This window comes from Dicentrarchus labrax, unplaced genomic scaffold (genome assembly GCF_905237075.1).
Source record: "Dicentrarchus labrax unplaced genomic scaffold, dlabrax2021, whole genome shotgun sequence".
NCBI lineage: Eukaryota > Metazoa > Chordata > Actinopteri > Moronidae > Dicentrarchus > Dicentrarchus labrax.
Window position 1 is genome coordinate 28017179 of NW_026136713.1, and position 19227 is coordinate 28036405.

Here is a 19227-nt window from a genome sequence, read left to right on the forward strand (position 1 = left end):
CCCGGCTCAGCCGAAACCACTGACAGCAACATGAAGGCGTGTTTACTCATTTATTCCAGCAGTAAAACATCTTTCCCGGCGTCCATTTATGACCTTCAACGACTTAACAATTAACCTAAAGACGACACAATGGATTTAACGTTACTGTTTTGTATTTTAATGTTGTAATGTTTTCACCGACCCAGCGACCGCGGACATAAACTTTGCAATGCACCGAACAGTTGCACAGCGTTAGCTAACGTCACTAGCTGAACTAAGTAGCTGAACCGAGCGGCGGTAAACCGGTGAACATCAGTGATACTCATGGAGGAGGGTGGAGGAGCCCGCCACCAGGTTCCCACCGTCTGCTCTAACGTTGATGCTCCGGCCACACCGAACACAGAGCTGAAGAAACTGCTGGACTTTAAAGTTTACAAGAGGAGATGGTTTATACTGCTGGTGCTGTGTCTGTTGAACTGCTCCAACGCCATGGTAAGTTACCGCAGTGTCTAACGTTACCTGAGGAGAGTAACGAAGTAACGTTACTCTCCTCAGGTCCACACAGCTTTCCTCATTCCTGTGAGAGCAACTTGCTGTGGTCATAAAAATCAGATGCTTTAATGGAAGTTAAATATAATAATCTTTCTCTAAAAAAAACACCTCGAAACAGAAGATAGGAAACACAAGAACTTTATAGTACGGAAGCTCATTTGTGCCCAACAAATAAATAAATAAATAAATAAAATAACTATACAGTGATGGTAAGTACTCACATCCTTTACTTTAGTAACAGTACGAGTGTAAAATCACTGTTACCAGTGAAACATCCTGCATTCACAACCTTACAGTACATATAAGCAGGCGTGGGTAGTAATGGATTACATGTAACTAGGATACAATAAAGGTAGCTAACGTTAGTCAATTAGAGTTACAGAAAAATGCACAACATCAGCACCCTGAATGGAATTAAACCTTATTTAGTATCATTGGAAACCTGTGTTTACCTGAGGATTTCATGCCAAAAATGGCGGCTGTGAAAAATGACCTATTATTACCAGTGCATTATAATCAGAGATGCATTAATGTGTAAGCATCACTGATGTTGCAGCTTGTAAAGGTGCTGCTGATTACAGTCAGTTTACATACAGCCAGGTTGCTTAATCCAGACTAAAACATCATTGCTGAGAGACACAGTTTCCAACTTGGCAACTTCCTTACTACATTAAGTGACTTTTCAGACCCTCTTGGTTATTTCTAAAAAGCAACTAGTGATAAATTTAGTGATTTATTCAGACAACCATGGAAAAGGCAAGAAATATATTCAAATATATTATATTAGTATAAATAGTAATTCCCAACGCTGATCAGAGTAATCACAGTCCAGGGGTCTTCTGCATACAGCGCCAGGGTCTGTCCCTCACCTCCTTTCAGCTTCTCTCTCTCTCTCTTTAGTTTGTAAATATGTAATTAGTTAGTTTGACCTTCTCTCACTCTCTCACTTTTTCTCTCTCAGGATCTCTGGATTAGAGTGTTCCTATAGTTTAGCTTATATGTAAATAGTTGGTGTGATCTTCTCCCTCCCTTTGTAGATTTTTAAAAACATATTTACTTAAAATATACGACGTCACTTAGGGCTGTGTATCCAATATATTATGATACTGAACTGAATTTGTGTTTATCAGTAAGATCCAACATTATAACCCTCATTTTATATTTACAACACTGCTATCTATCGGGGGTTTAAACACAAAAATCAATATACTGATTTTGAGAATCAATACAATATCACATAACAAAATATTTGACATTCGATATTTTTGTTTGTGATTACTTGGCTAAATAATAAAATTCTAAAAGTGTTTGTCTGTAAATTTCGATTGCTGTACACCAACAGTTTGCAGTTGCACTGCAGTTTGAAATAAATGCTAATTTTGAATAATGTTACAGTCACCCTTACAAAATAGGTACTGTAGTTGGACAACTTCCACAACGTGTTCACGGAAGCACAAAGTGCTCTTCACAGCTGTGAACAGGGCCAAGTGAAATGGTCCAAGGTGTAATCTGCCTGGTCACAGCAAGTATTATTGTATTGGTATCATTGTAAGTATTATTGTATCATCAACGGACACAGTGATCATTTCTGAGGACAAAATTATTGTTACTCTGAGCTAGGGCAAAATTATGATTAGATTTTGACCTTGTGTCACATCATTTTGACTTACTGAGTGAAATCTTTTTAGATTTAGTATCTTTTGATTTTGACCAACCATTAATATTTTCACTTTTGTAATCCATGACATTTTATTTTAATTTCCCTTTTTGCTTTTTCTGACTAAAAAGGGCTTCCATACTACAGTGCGGTTGACCCACTGCACACACCATTGTATGCTTATAGCATTTGAAAGAGTATTTATCAGTACAACAAATAAATCATTAATAGTCAGATAATGGAGTCACACCTTTATCTCTTGATGCACTAGGCACACTGATGCCACATTTTACAGCAGAAACATTAGCTGTAATTTTAATTTCTCCCTTTAACTGACAGCTTGTTGTTCTTTTTTTTTTGGATATGTGAAATTCTTTGACCTTTTTCTCGTGTTAAAAAGCAGATGTGGTTGTGAACATTGCGGGTGAAGGACATGTGGTGCCCCTTTTATGTTTGCTGGAACTTGATATAATTCCCCAGGGCTGTGGTCATTGTAAAGCAGAGTGTGCCTGGAGGCAAGTGTGCCTGTCTCAGTCAAGCAAGCTGAGCCCCTCCCCTCACCCATTCCCTGCTCTCACGGGACTCGTTCTCTCTATGCGAGCTATTGTTTCCATGTGGCTGGTGTTCCCACTCACAAAGGATGCTCAGCTGGCGGAGAGTCATTCATGATGTGGCAAATAGCAGCTGATGAGCCTGTTAGACATCAATCTGCCTGACATTAGCGGCACTACTCAGGGATCAGGGCGTGATTTACCAAAAACCTGTGGTGTTGCCTTGTAAATTGATTTAGGATGAAATTTGATAACCGTACTAGTGTTCAACCACAGAAAGTGTCTTATAAAACTGCATTGACAACATGAAACAGCAGATTTTTATATGGAAGTAATAAAAATACAATTCTTGAGGTGCAGAATGCCAATCGAGCTACTTCCTATCAGGGTTAGGTATCCAACATGATCAATACTTTTTGAGTATCAAAACTTCTAAAAGCTGGCATTAGATGCTTGATTGCTTATTTTCTGATTTTAATAACAATCTTACTCATTTTAGACTGTATTTCATTTATACACAGTTATTGCGTGGTTACTTTGTGATAAGAAGTTTGGCTTTATTTTTTATTTGTTTAGGAATGCACAATATTGGATTTGGGCTGATTGTCGACGCCGATATATGCACATATTTTCTGAATCTAATTGCAGAGAGCATCAAGTATATCTTGTACAGGAGTTAACATATTACTATGCCGGCTCTTGTCATTATGGCCCACTGGCAGATGCAGAAAAATAAACGCACACATTCACATTTAAACTGTTCTGTATTCAGCCTACTTTAACAGGCTTGGACTCCCTGAGACAACCAGCTAATTGAACCTATTTCACAAGTTGCAAAACAAGTAAATGTAATCTCTGTCCACAGGGATCCTGTGAAAGTAAGAGCATTTTACTGTACAGCAATTAATGCCAACTAAAAGAAAACTGTTAGACATAGTGTACTCTCTTCACACTGTTGCAGGCTACTTGCTTTACAGACTGTTGCTTTAACTCAATAATATATAAACAGAATAAATGAATTCATACATAGAATGACAGCTTGCATCTCAGGTAAGACCACACATGAACAATACCTGCGACTGGGCATCATGTTGCGTGTGGCTCAACATAGTTGACAAATCCAGACATCTTCAACAAAGGAAAACAGCTGGTTGTCCTGAGCAATACACTCAGTCAGTTTGTGATTGACGCCTCTGGCCCCCGGGGTGGTTGCGGTCATATTGTTTGACTTTGTTTATGGACTTGGGAAGAGGCCGCTGACAGGTGTTTTTCGCTGGTGCCGGTTTCTCATTCTCTTCACAAATTTGTCAGTATGATCTGAGGACAGCTCTTAATATGGGTAATAACATGTGTAATGTTGAAGGAATGACCAACACTGAGCATTCGTTGCAAATAGCATCTTTACTCTGTTTCGTAAACTTTAAAAGAAGAGATGGGAGGGGCCCACAATATGCTTATTAGCTACAAATGAAAATAACCACAAATCAAAATGATCCAGATTATTTTGTATTGTTTTAGTGTTGATTTGTTTTATGAAGATTTGTTTTTTTTTAACAAATCGTGACTAAGATCCCTTCTTTTTACAGTGTAAAAATAGGCCTGTCAGGGCTGCGGTGGATGCAGTGGTGACTGTGAAGGAATTTTCTAACTTCAGAACAGATGCATACAGGAACACACATGCATACAGGGATGACCGAGTCTAAGAGGTCACATATGGTAGACAGTCAGGTCCTCTAGGGGCCACAATCGGGTTGAATTCTGGGTTTCTGGGATTATTGTTTATGCCGACACGGTAGAATTATGACCCAGTGTCAGGCTGTCTCTGCTTTTACAAGTAGTGATTTAGAATGAGTTAGGTAAGTGTAGAACTGGTCTTGAACCCTGCCCAGTTAGGTCTTTGCACACTGCGTAAGTTATGACCATATTTGGCGCTCTAGTAGTTCTTGTGGGTCTGGATTTGTGTTAAATATCCCTTGACAGCTAATAGATAACCTGAAATCTTCTTTGAGTATGAGTGATTCTTCTTCGTCCAAGTTTTCCATCACAGTGACAATGTTTCTAAATGATCTCAAACCTAGTCTGGCACATCTCAACTGCCATTTCTTGCTCTCTGTCTGCTGACATATACACCGATACCAATATATCTGCAATGAGCTAATATTATGTATATGATATTTACAGGGATTCACTTGACTAGACTGATGCAGTCTGTATTTTACAGGCATGCAAAACATATCTGCAATATGGCAAAATAAACGGATGTTTTGTTCATATGAATTGAAGTAATCTGTGCGTTTTGGAACTGCTTAAAGGTGTCTGCGTCTGCAGGAAGCATTATAGTTTGAGTGCAATGTCAAACTCCAACAGTGGGAACTTGAGACATTGTGGTATTGTAACGAAACAATATTGTAAAGTTGCAAGCCAAGATGCATTCATGTTTTGACAAAAGCAGACCCGAGGTGTGGTCACTGGACAGTCAGACAACCTCCTCCTGTTGACAGTTAAACTTATCCTTTGCAAACAGAACAGGTGTTATAACAAGAAAAGGAGGAATGTGTGAAAATGTAAGATTCCTGTCTCACAAGCATTTTCCCATATAGGGGACAGGACTGACATTGTGTCCAGATGAGCTGACCAGGGTACTGTACATCAAGCAGCTGCCTTGACTTAGGTTTTGTACTGGTGCTGCCTTTGTGGTCTCATTGTTAGCTTTACAGGTCAGATCCATTCAGTTGATTCAGTCGCTCTGTGCTTCAGTGCTGCATCCTGCATTTCCCCCCTATTTTCACTGTTTGGATCTGTTTCATGTACTATTGTCAGATCACAGTGAACATTTCAGCAAATATTGCAAAAAGATAGTTTTATAAAGTTACCTTCTGCAGCTCTAAGTCTCAGTCTTAGTTAGACTTTGGATACAAGGATTCACTGCTACTAATAATGTGTCCTTTTATGACTGTGCACTGCTGTCATACAGATACTTTTCTCATTTGATCTTTTTCTCATGCACATGCACACGTTAAAAAAAGTTAAGACACCCAGTTATGTGTATACATGGCCAAGAAATGAGGTTTTCCCTGCAGGAATGTAGCCGTGTTAACTTGTTCCTCCACTCTGACCCAATAACAGAAACCAAGCTTCTTGTTTGTTGATGTTAAAGAGATAAAGTTACAGTGGCAAGCAGGGTAACCTGGTTACTTGCTTGCTTACTTTTGTGGCTGTTCCCCCATGTGAAAGACCACATTCATATCATCCATTGCATGCTGGGAAAGGCTGCACCTCCCGAGACCCCTAAAAGAAGAACAAAAATGGATTTGTTGTCAGTTCACATTCTGGGTAGCTGGGGGAAGTCTGGACAGCACACGGAGAGTGCATGAGAGATGCTGTCACCTTGCAACCTTGAAACCAATCCTAATGCTGTGTGGTTATTCTGAATCTGAATCCGGGTAGTTTAATCTATAACAATGATAATAAACTGATCATATGTTTTATGAATCGAATCCTAATCTGAAATGTAGTGAGTAACAATAGCTGTGAAATAAATGTCTAGTAAAAGGTACAGTAATTCCTTTTAAAATCTAGTGAAATGGAAGTATTAAGTATCATAAAGTGAAAATACTGCATGAAAATGTCCTGTTGTACCTTCACTGGCAGAACAGTGTGTGTGTGTTAAGTGGTGTCATATGAGAGCAGAACGAGACGGGATACAGGAACCATTTCTTGCTCACATGAGCTGAGCAAGTCTTTTTTCATGTGTCAGGATCACATGACTATAAGATGTGTGTGGAAATCTGATCATTAAAATGCATAGGGAAACTGGGTTTGAAGGACTGACCACTCTTTTATCACATGTTAACATACTCAATATGAGGAATCTTAAAATGACAGTACATGTCCAAAAAGTGGAGCAGACTAATTTAACACCATGAGGTATGCTCATTGCTGCTGAGACGATCCTGTAATACATTATTTGATCCAATAAATGAACATCTGTGGCACAAATCACATCAAATAATTAGCTAATTCTGTAAGTTTGACATTTTTATGCAGAGTCGGGTTAGGACAACTGAAAATGCTGACTGGGCTCAACTGGAACCTTTACACACTGCAGATAATAAAAGGACATTCAGGAAGCCGTCCTTTCTGGTTGGGTCAAAATTAAGGATGTCCCGGAGACAATAAAAATAGCACCCGGGACAAAAAGATACAGTGTCAGGGACAGTTTTGGGACAGTAGAAACTTGTGATTACATTGATTCGTCATGGAATATATATCATTTTAATGTTAAATTGTTGTTTTTATGTTCATAATGGAAAGTGTGAGGTGACTCTGGCACGAGCTCTACACACACAGAATCAGTTATAGAGAAAGACCAGTGTTGCCAACTTGGTGACCCTCTCTAGACCCTCTTAGCGACTTTATTTCTACTTTATTTTCTCCTCTCTTCTTGCATTGTGCACAGGCAGCCAGTAGGTGTGGTGTGTGGGGCACGTTTGACCTTCTCTCTCACTCTTTCTCTCCGGATCTCTGGATTAAGGGTGTTCCTTTATGGTTTGTAAATATGTAAACATTTAAATAGTTTGTTTGATCTTCTCTCTTGCTCTTTCTCTCTGTATCTCTGGATAAACAATAAACAAGTTACAGTAATGCAACCAGTGACTAGCAGTAGAGCTGTGCGATGAATCAATGAATTCAAATGTTTGTTTTAAAACGCTCTCTCAGTAGATAAAAAACGGTTCATTCTACGGTATCAAAAACACAACAATGCTTATTTTCAGGTGATTATACACTAATGAAAACATACCTATGAATATTATATTCCATTTCTGCCAATAGAGCCAACTAAATGTTACACACTGCAGCTTTAAACTCTGCATGTTGTAATGTGGGCATAAACAGCTGCTGATGACTGCTGTAAACAAGCAACAATCCACTCAAGTCACTCACAAAATGTGGGGGTGTTTCACATCACCAAAGGTATGGTGTCTGTGGTAGTTTGTTTATAAGAAAGAAATCGGATATGGTGGGATTTTGTCTGTAGGCCACATCATCCAGCTCTGACTGAAGGAATAATGAAAACTGATTGTGGCCAAACAACTGATGATTTCAATTTTTTATTCAAATATAAGTGTGCGGAACAACCAGCAGGACTTCTATGGCGAACCCGAGTGAGTCAATGAAGTGATGAAAAAGAGTTATTAAAGTATATTCATTATGTAGAATAAAAACACCTTCAATGGGACAATGGTTTTATAGTGTGGGACAGATGAAAGCAGAATCCAGGACAGTTGTGGGACACTGGTTTGGGTTCAGTCAATGCAGCTGGGATGTGGAGTATCAGACAGTGCAGTACTTTTAAACATTTTAAATGCAGTGTGAAAACATGGTTGGGAGGACAGTCAGGGCTGTAATCATTGATACTGATGCCAAAGGGTTCTGATTGCCTACTGATCTTCTATCTCTGTAACCTGTGTGCATCACTAGTGGCCTCTGTCATATATTGGGCATTGTCCCTGCAAAATAAACGTTACATAAATAAATAAAAACATTTTAAAACTGTGTCAGACAGAGCGACCATGTGTTGAACAATCCACAGATTTTAAGATCTGACCATTTATGTTCAAAGCACAGGCAGATCTGACCAGTAGCTACAGTGCAGACCCTTTTAAGGCGGCTGTGGCTCAGTAGGTAGAACGTGTTGTCCACTAGTCACAGGGTTGGTAGTTCACTTTTCCTTTTGAGATATTTATTGTCTTTTATGTCTATATATAAAGCACATTGTAGGACTTCCTAGACTGAGCTTCCTGCAGGATGCTGATGAAGCTAAAGCAAGTTAAAAGTGTCATGTATTTCATATCTAAAGCTGCCTTCCCAAATAATAGTAGTTAATTGTTATAGAAAATTGGTGTTGTATACAGTCTTCTGTCTCAGGCTTTGGGAACTGATCCAGTCCTCAAGGTTTATTTCTCAGGACTGAAGATTAACTTTAGCAATATTTGATCATGAGCTTTATCTTCATAAATGAATGTCCCTCATCATGTTGAATAAATCTCTTTGTGTGTCTTCTCAGATATGGCTGACCTTTGCACCAGTAGCGGACAAGTCTGCCAAGTTTCTGAAGGTATCTCTGTCGGAAGTAAACTGGTTGTCACTGGTCTTCATGGTGGTGGCCATACCGTTCAGCTTTGTGACCACGTGGATGGTGGACACCATCGGCCTACGGACCTCGGTACAAACCTCACTCTGAAACCGTTGCACTTGATACAATATAATGCACCTACGTTTTGCAGGAAATGAGTTGATGGGATAATAGAGGGGTAGAGTATAGATTACTTCTGGAATCTGTTACAGCCTTTTGACCTTTCACCCTCCTGCTGTCTTGACGTTGCAGCTGATTCTGGGATCCTGGCTGAACATGTTTGGAGCCCTGGTGCGCTTCGGTGGGTCGATGCTTAGCCAGGAATCTGCAGTGTACCCTGTAGTGATGCTGGGCCAGACCCTTGGTGCCCTGGCTCAGCCACTCATCTTTTTCACCCCCACCAAGCTGGCAGCTCTCTGGTTTCCTGACCACCAGCGCGCCACAGCTAACATGATCGCCTCAATGTGTGAGTGATTTACTGTTTATTACTGAGAGCTGGATGTGAATTAGAAGTTACCAATGCAAGCATACAGTCTGAAAGGCTTTCTACTGGGTATTGATCATATGTTGTTTCGACCAAAACAACTTTGTATATTGTTACACCGTCTGGGTGAATACTCCATTCTGATTGGCTGCTAGGTATCCATTAATTCCTGATGTAGGACACCTAGCTCGTAGTTCCCGTGTTTACCGTTCTAAATGAATGCTCTGAAATAAACTGATTGAAAACAAATTCTGAATATCTCCTATATAAATAAATGTTACAGCAGTGAGTGCAGTCCTTCAGTGGCTCATCCTCTGATTGTAACACACAACCCCCACACTGCCCCTCTGAACTTACTCCTACTTTGTAGAAGCTATCCTCACACATCCCGTCCCATACACAGTCTTATTGACTTTGAATGTTGCAAGCCTAACGTTAGCTCTCTGTCTCGTAGCTGAGAGTGGAGGGATCTAGAAATATCTCCTGGTCCAAGTCGTATCTAAGGTTGGTCCTATTTACTGAAGTACTGAACAACGTTTCTGTTGCATGAGAACCTTATGGGATGGTAATGAAAGGACCTCAGGTGTTGCCAGGGAAACGAGTTATGGCTTGGTGAAATACTCAACTTAATTTCTCTTCTTTGAGAAGTGACCATGGTATTAGTGGGATAATGCCCTTCAAGGTGGCCATTAATGGACACCTGCTTTACTATATACTATATACTATATATGTAAGGACTGTGGGTTTCTTACATACAATTATTTTGCCCCCCAGTCATTATTTAATGAATAATACTCTGACCAAATTTAACTGTACAATGTGTAAATATGTTTGGATTTAGAATTCCCAAACAAATAGTTAAAGTTTAATAAAGTTAAATGACAAATAAATTAATTATCACCTTTATTTCAACCTCCAGGTACATCTCTGATGATTCCATCAGCAACATCTTTAGAGCGCAGAGCAATTAGATGAAAGTAACAACCTTATAATTATGGACCAGCTGTCGGCCAAATGCCTGTGCATTCTGACCATAGCTGGTAAATGTGTCTAATCTGTCATCTATATTAGCAGGTGGTGAGCTGTCCTTTGAAGGTCGGAAGCTGTTTTAAATATCTAGTTGAAGATAAAAAATCTTTTTGTGGCATGTCCATGATCAGAAGTCCTTCCCTTTTATGAAACAATATATTTGGCAAGTGGAATTATGACAAGTAGAAATACACCCAAACACCGTGTAGACTGAATGCTTTTGTCAAAAAGAAAAAAGGAATGTGCTTGAAATGTTTTATTATTCCTATTATTCAGCCCTTGCAGAGAAAAGAAGATATGCTTGTAACGTTGGATTTCAATGTTCACATTGTCACAACACACAATACCAATTAACTTTAATAACTATAAAAATAATAACTTTCATTCAAAAAAAGGTTCTTTTTATTTATTTTCACATGTTTAATTATGTTCTGTGTCAGAGCTGGTGCCTTATGTCACGCTGGCCCAGTTTTTGCGCTTTGTAACAAATGTAAGTAGGAAGTGGGTCAGTTGCAGTGTGTGCTGTAAAGTGTGTTTTTACATGTCAGCAAACTTTTAATGTGTACACAGTAAAATGAAGGAGGAGGTGTCCACAGATAAATAACCAGTGTAAAACTATTTCTTTTAATTGACATTTTTATACTTACAGATAGATTAATATGATATGATTTCTTGAAGATACAGTTTTCATATATTCCATGTTGTCGCCACTAAAAAACAGGAAGTGTACTTAGACTGCATTGATTCTTAACATAGAACAGAAACCACAATAACCCTGAATAACACTTTTTAACTCTTTTCCCTCCTCAGCCAATCCTCTGGGACTCCTCCTCGATAACCTGATCTCTCCCCTGGTGGCTAAAACACCTGCACAAATCCCAGTCCTGGTGAGTTGGAATCAGAAAAAAGAAAATCTGTGTTTAAAAAAAAGGATGAACCAGAGCTAAAGGAAGAGGGAATATTGGACACAAACCCCACTAAAAATAATGCTGTTGTTGCTCCTGTTAAATAGGCAACTGTTACTAACCAACTAACAAGTAGAGCCGATATATCGGTCAGGCAATATTATCAGGAAATATTATCAGTCTATTTTCAATTTAGAAATGTATTCTATCGGCCGCCATATCGGTAATCTGTGAATGTATCCCCTCTAAAACTGTTATTGGCCTCAGAAGTCTGATATTGGTTGGGCTCTAGAAGTTGAAAATATATATTAGGACAATGTTTTTCTGCCCTCAAGTAGTTAACAGAGTCAATTCTTCCAGTGACCAACTGCTGCTGAACAATTAATGCAAAAATGTCAACATGTGCAGCACATTTTTATTTTCTCTCTGTCTACTGTGAACTGTCCAATAAAGGCAAAACTGTCTAAAAAAACTAAATCACTTGGCCTAGAATGAAAGGATTTCCACAGGGCATTGTGGGATTGCAGCTGCTAATACAGAATACTGCAACAGCTGAACTGTGTGCGTCTATGGCTGCGGCCACCACACCTGCTAATGATGATAAATTGTCTTTGATTTAAGGTGCTAACATCCATTTATCATCAAATTATGTGTGTCTTCCCTCCTCCAGCTGCTTGTCTATGCGGCCCCAACGTGCATCATCTGTTTCCTAGCAACAGTGGGAATACGGAGCAGTTCCCCCCCCACGCCGCCGTCGGCGAGTGCTGAGACCTCTGAGCCGTTCTTACAGGGGCTCAAACTGGTAAGGACCCAGGAGGGTAGAGCATACAAAGCTGCAGGAAGAGGCAACATAGTACAGGCATCAATGATAGATTCTACCTACGTTTGTGAGGCAGACTCTGGTTGGACATTCTGTTAAACCTCTAACTCAGAATCTAACTTGAAGCTGCAGTTGCATTTATCCATTTATTTATTTAGTCCAAACCATAAACAAACAGAGGAGGAACATTACATGCCCCTCTTTTACCGAAGTACCAGACCCACAACCCTGTAAAGGATAAGCCATTATAGATATTGGATGGATGGAAAGAAATGCATCTAAATGAACTGGTAAGGACCTCAACTTCAAATATCTTTTGAGGACCTTTAAAAATGGCAAAGGCAAAAACACTCCAAAATAAATTTTTCACATGCTTTAAAACAACGTCCCTGCTTAAAATTTAAAACTTTTTGAATATTCAAAATATCCACAGATCCCAGTGCAAAGTGTCCTATAGTTCAGTCAGAAGTAACTAATCCTTGTTGACAAATGGCACCTCCTAAGTTCCTCAGCAGTACATCTGAGTTTGACATACTTTCACACCGCACCACAAACTCTGATCTTAATGTTAACTGAAGAAAACACGACTGTCAGACACAACTCACATTCTGAGCTTCACGGACTGCATCTCTACTGGTTTAATGTCTGCTTTAACTTTAACATGATTGTCACCAGGGGGGGGGAATGTGTCAGCCAGCGAGGTGAGACACAGAACACACCACACATGAACATAAGATATATTAGAAATACGTATGTAAACCATGCTTGAACCCAGCACACAGGCTCAAATAAAATACAACCTACACTGAGTGACAGTATAACCTGGGTACATCTAATCATCCTCACTGGTACTGACTGAGCATGCATCTTTTCCAGCAACGTTTACAACAACCAGAAGCTACAGGGTCTCCTCTGGTGGTCTGAGGCTGCCTCGAGTTGATGAGGGAGGGAAATGTGCTTCTCATGTGTTTTTTGTATGTAACAGCTGTTCTCTTGTGTATATACAGCCCCTCTCTTACGGTCTTTACTTTTTTAAATTTGCAGCATAATTACTTATTCTCACTTTATTTTCACTTTTATTGCTCATTTTATGTTCTCTGTGTGTGAACTTTGGTTCCCCTTGCTGCAGCTGACCTTATCTCCCCCGTGAGGATTCTCTCACAAATCCTTTTTACGTGTTTCCTCTGCAGTTACTGAAGAATAAAGCCTACCTCGTCCTAATGATGTGCTTCGGTTTGGGCATTGCTGTTCTCACCTGCTTCTCCTCACTGCTGCAGCAGATCCTGTGTGTGCAAGGATACGACAATGTAAGTACACTGCAGGATAAGACAGCACATTGAATTCCACAGAGAACAGTAAGGTGTTAATTGGACCAATTAGTATCAAATGTAACAGAGAAAGCCTATTTGATAGTTTGTGGATTCACAGTGTACCGTTACACAGTGATAAATGATGCAGTAGTAAACTGTATCAGTGGGGATATTGGGAATAAAGACCATGGATCAATATATAGATTGATTATTTATTTCACAAGTGGGCAAATATTAGTTTTGACAGTATAAAATGATACGTAGTAACTGATGGAACAAAAGGAAAGAAAACAAAGCCTGGTCTTTTACATGCTGGAAGCAGACTGACCGATACTGAACGATCTATAAAATGTCTTTGCCGCAGAGCTTCGCTGGGCTCTGTGGCGCTCTCTTCATCGTGTTCGGCATCATTGGCGCAGCGGCTCTGGGTCTCTACGTCGACAAGACCAAGAAGTTCATGGAAGCCATCAAGATCAACATGACCTTCGCCACTCTCGCATGCATCGCCTTCTCATTGGTGAGAACATAAAGCTCAGCACCCGATGGTGTTTTTAGTTTGTTTAAAGGAGAGTGGACACACTGGCTCCACTACTGAGTGATTAATCAAGGTTGTGATGGCTGACAGAGCAGGAGAACCACAGGAGGTACAAAAGGTTATTAGTTTATTAACTGCAAACTTCTACTTACTATTTAATTAAATGTTTGTATTAATTTAAAGTAACTTAATACTGTCCCATTACCTGAAAGATCCCCTCCAGACATGTATCAGGACTATACACATAGACCTTTTTCACAGCGGCCATTTTGACATGCGATGGTAGGGTAATCACAGGTGTTACAAATGCTACTAATGAAGAGTCCATTTAATGTAGCAGAGCCCTTCCAGTGAGCCAACATGCACAACAACAGCACCCTGACTCTGTCTGAGCTGAATGGAACACAACCTTAAGTCATATCATAAATAGGGAATTCATAAAAACGGGTGAAAGAATCACAGAAAACATCAGATTATAAAGCTTTAGAATATCAAATGGGGTGCAACACTCAAGTCCAAGTTGGCACTTAATTTAATTTAAAAGTTGCATAGTACCCGAAACCAGTTTAATGTGTACACAATGCCGAAAGGTTAGGCAGTTACTGGATCGTGTTCTGTAGTAACCAGATTTAAATGACAGTGGTCAGCCCTGTTGATATCCAGAGCTTTTCTCCTCTCTGCTCTCCTCCTCTCCTCCTCTCAGGTGGCTCTGATACGGGACCAGAAAGTCGCCGTGGTCATCATCTGCTCTGTTTTTGGCTTTTTCGGTTTCTCCATTTACCCCGTGGCCCTGGAGCTAGCTGTGGAGTGCTCGTATCCCGTTGGAGAAGCTACAGTAGCCGGACTCATCTTCATAATGGGGTACTACTCTCTGAGCGCAACATACAGCACACACAGTATACATTATGGCGCATTGTTATGACATAGACTGAACAGGCAGGAGTTGACAAAAACACATTTGAACCCAGATGTTATCCCCACATGTTGGTGTTTCTGCGGAAAGGAAACTGTTTACAGCAGTTTGCATTGAAATTATGTCCTATATTTCAACTAGCACAGCTCAGAATATGTTTAATGTAATAGAAAGTTTAATAAGTACTAGGAAAATGCAAATGAGCTGTGGATTTCTCTAAAAGTAAATGAAACCGTAAATGCTGTTTGTGCTGCAGACTGTACCTATGTATGTGAAATACATGTTGGTCTGACTGGTTCCTTGTGATCTTTTGCAGACAGGTCCAGTCCGTTCTCCTCATGATAGTCTTTCAGGCTTTAACCAAACGGATCGCAGACTCTCCTCTGTCGACCTGCGGGAGTGCAGTCCTGAGCTGGAAGGGTAGGTCACACAATGTTAGACCACTGTGAGCGTCTAACAGAGGCAGCCTCAGTGAGAACCTGACTCACACTGTTAACTCAGAGATTTCTGGGTATTGATGTACAAACTATTTTAAAGCAACATTATGTAGGATTTGGTATTCATTGCAATTTGATGATTTTGCAACAAGACAAGACACCACAACCAGCCAGCTAATATTACTGACTAGCTAATAGCCTCTACAGTCTATTAGGTAACTCTGTAAATCTCAGAGTGGAAGCAGAGCAGCCAGAGGACATCCCAGGGAAACCAGAACATCAACATTTTCTGCATAGAATATGATCCGGCAAACCAAACTCACTGTCAGAGTTGGTGGTGTAGGATTACTGCCATAAAGCCTTACGCTTCACAACCTGCAGCTCAGAGTTACATAGTGCAACAACCGGTGGACGTTGTGTGAATGTTGGCCTGTCCATCATGGACCTGACTTTAATTTTAACACTGGTGCTGCAAGTGTGCTGTCAAGTTGCCACCAAACCTTCAGAGCTGTTTGGTTTGGTTTGGATTTGGGCTCTTTGTCGTCCTTAGCCATTCAGTGCAAATGTATAAAACAAATGGAGAACTAAAAGATGTAGCAGCAGTTGTTTAATAACAACATTATTATTAGTTTCTCTGAGGGTCTGTTATGTTCTATTTCTCCCTCAGTGCCCATGATGCTGATGGCGGGACTAACCACTTTGTTCACGTGCTGCTTCATAATCTTCTTCCACACACGATACAGACGACTGGAGGCCGAGCAACAGGCGACTTACGGGACCAAACAAAGCAACGGCACGACGACCACTGAGAAAGCTCCGAGTGTGGAGGAGTGAGCTGAGAGGCTCGTGATGAGAGAGAGACAGAGGGAATTATGGGTACAAGCACACAGTTTGCTTTAGTGACCTCAAATGTTGGTTTGTTTTAATGAAGACCATATATAGCTGTAACTGTGTGTGAAATAATTAATAATTTTACACAAAAAAGTAGTTTGTTGGGAGAAATCTGGTTATTTTGTAAATAGTTTTTTTTTGCCACTCGTACAAATAGTCCCAGTTTGCTGGGCAGTAGTCCTCTGAACATTCACTGATCATGTGTATTGAAATGATGGTTAGATTCTCTCTGGTCTTGAGACAGTTCATTTTTCCCTTCGCTTACCTTGGATTGAAGTAATGGGAGAGAAAATGAAGAGAGCCCAGACACAGAAGCTGTTTCATCATGTGACAGAGGAGTTGGTGTAACCACATTCCTTCAAGACACCAAATCCACTTGTGTTCCAGTGTTTTGTAGCAGTCCCCAGGGTTTCCCTCAGCAGTCACCAAAGCAAAAGCATCAACTGTTGTACGACTCAAAACACAGCAGGCCTCTGAGCTGCGTCACATTCTTGTCTATTTCTTGCCACTGTGCAGAACTGTGGATCCTTTCCTCTCAGGGACCAAGAACAAACATGATGTTTACTGTTGATGCTTCAGATCACTGAAACAGTTGCTGCCATCAGACTCTGCTGGTGCTGTCTGAAAACACTCTGTGTATTCTGCCCTACAAAGGCAGAGGAGGTGAAGAAAGGCTGGCTGGGTGAACTATGGAACAGTCGGACAGGATGTAATGCCTTCATTTAATGCTTTCAAACTGATTACTCTGGAACAAAACATTAACATAGACCACAGGTAAGACCTAAAAACTGTCAAAAGCAAAGGTGGCAGCTAAGGTAGGCTAGTTACCTTTAAGCAGGTCTAAGTGTTGATGTTCAGTAAAACTGACAGATATTGAATACAGGTAAGGGGGAAAAAGGTAAATTTAGCTTTATCAGCTAGCTGTGTCGACCTCACAAGCTTACTAACTGGACTTGACTCTCTTGCTTTGACTGTTTGGATACAATATGTTCTCTGTGGAATGATCTGTGGCCTTAAACTATTATGTTAAAAAAAAGTCAGATCTGGTGTTGAGTATTTTGATTACATTTGTACTTTCTGCATTTTGGATTTGTAGGGCAGTTTTGTCACACCTCGTCAGGATTCCCACTCTTTTTGAGAAATCATTATCCAGGAGATTTCTTGACAATTCAGGGCAGCACTTGCTAACAGGGGCTCATATAGTTTAGCAGTAAGCCTAGTGTTGGCACATTTAACTCCGGTTGTATTCCTCCTTTTTCTATTAATAAATGAGACACTGCATTCATTTTCAGATTTTTCCGCTGCATTCTCTCCAGGGAATTGACTGTTAACTACAGTTTTCCTCCCACCATAACATTAGTTTGGCCACAGCCCATGAGTTGAAATTAAGTTGATTTTATTTTTCCTTTGAAGAAGTAGAAAGTCTCGGTTGCACATACAGTTTACATTGCTGTACAGGTATTTATCGAGCACAAGATTTTTTTACACTGGGATTTTGTGAGAATTCTGTTCAAGACAGGAAAAAACTAAATATGTGGACGATCCGAGTGAATAAAATAAAATGGATTTATTTAATATTTTTCCAGGACGTGGGAATCGTGCTCATCCTGTTGAACTAAAACCACTATAAAACAGACTGTTCACTAACCTACTCTGAATAAACTGTATTAACCTTACGTGTTAATATGTGGTCTTTGAAAACTACATTGTCGATTTCAGACCAAATACCTGTAATTGAAACTAAACAGTTTCCTGTTTGTCAACAACTGTGAGTAATAACTGTTGTACCACTGATATGGGAAAAATACCCCTAATAACAGCATTTAATGACGTAATTAATTAGTGCAATTAGGGGAACACTGAGGTGTTTTGCATATTAAAGCCACCAAATCAGTTCATTTGTTTTCACAAGTCTAATCAAATGTGACTTCTTCCACTCGTCAGGACCAATAATAGTTTTATTTTTCAAAAGTGGTAAAAGGAGGAGAAAATGGCAGCGCTTGAATGATGTAAATACGGACAATGGCGGACGTGTCTGACCTCACCTCCAGTGCTCTGATCATGTGACACACATCTGGAACAGGAGGTGTCCATTTTAAGTTCTTCCTCAGTTGAGTGTGATAATGATTTTTTATTTTGTAAAGTTTTCTGTTTTAATGCCTTAACGTCAATAAAATGTTACCTCAAGTATTCAGTTCCTTTTCCCTGAGTCTGATTTTTGTCGGGGGGGGGAGTCTTTAAACAGCTGCTTATTAAGGCAGATGGAAAAGCACAGGTGTAACTCTGTTCCAGCAGTACATCCTGGCATTTAACCATCATATTTAATGCTCAAACACCTAAACTTAATGAAGACATTGTGGCACCTTTGCTTTTCCAGCTGGAATTACTACAGATGATCTAAATCTACACATCTGCTGAGAAAAAGGCCCACAGCAAGAACCCTGTGTGAAACACTGCACCTCTTTAAATACACACAGACATAATTCACACATTCCTAAGCATTCATTATTTAGTCAAACTACATACATGTAGATAAAACTGTATGCTCTGGTGTATTAGAACTTAGTACTTGAGAATGTCCATGCTACTTTGTACTTCAGGGGGAAATATTGTACTTTCAAGGCTCTGCACCTACACACAGTTCTCCCCAGCATGTACATCAACATGAGGGTCAATCAAGCTAGAGCTTTGTAAGGAAATATCAAATATATATGTACAAAAAAAAATCTAATTTAGTCTGAGCCCGACCTCCGGTAGGAGATTTGGTCCTCTGTTGGGCCACGTTGGGTTCAATTGGGTTCGGGACAGAATAAAAGCTCTAATTCAAGCACAGCACTAATAGGGCAATATGTGTGTGGCCTGTGTGGGTGGACTGTAGGTGTGCAGGGCTTTAATAGCTACTCGTATGATGCATTACCATTCACTAAAATATAATAGGTGTAATAAGTACTTAGTATTTCCATCTCCACCAGCTACTATATTAAAATGCTTACTCACAATACTTAAAACGTACCACGAGGAGTTTTAA

At 39.9% G+C, this 19227-nt stretch overlaps 1 protein-coding gene across 1 annotated transcript; it reads left to right on the top strand.

Moving 5' to 3' along the window:
• The first annotated feature begins 4 nt into the window (after positions 1 to 4).
• Positions 5 to 18393, top strand: slc49a3 (solute carrier family 49 member 3). The gene is made up of 10 exons (XM_051420710.1): positions 5 to 471; positions 8807 to 8965; positions 9128 to 9341; positions 11199 to 11275; positions 11964 to 12095; positions 13304 to 13420; positions 13788 to 13940; positions 14662 to 14819; positions 15188 to 15291; positions 15976 to 18393. The coding sequence occupies exons 1-10, from the start codon at positions 304 to 306 to the stop codon at positions 16140 to 16142; spliced, it is 1449 nt and encodes a 482-aa protein (XP_051276670.1). The 5' UTR covers positions 5 to 303; the 3' UTR covers positions 16143 to 18393.
• The last annotated feature ends 834 nt before the right edge of the window (positions 18394 to 19227 follow it).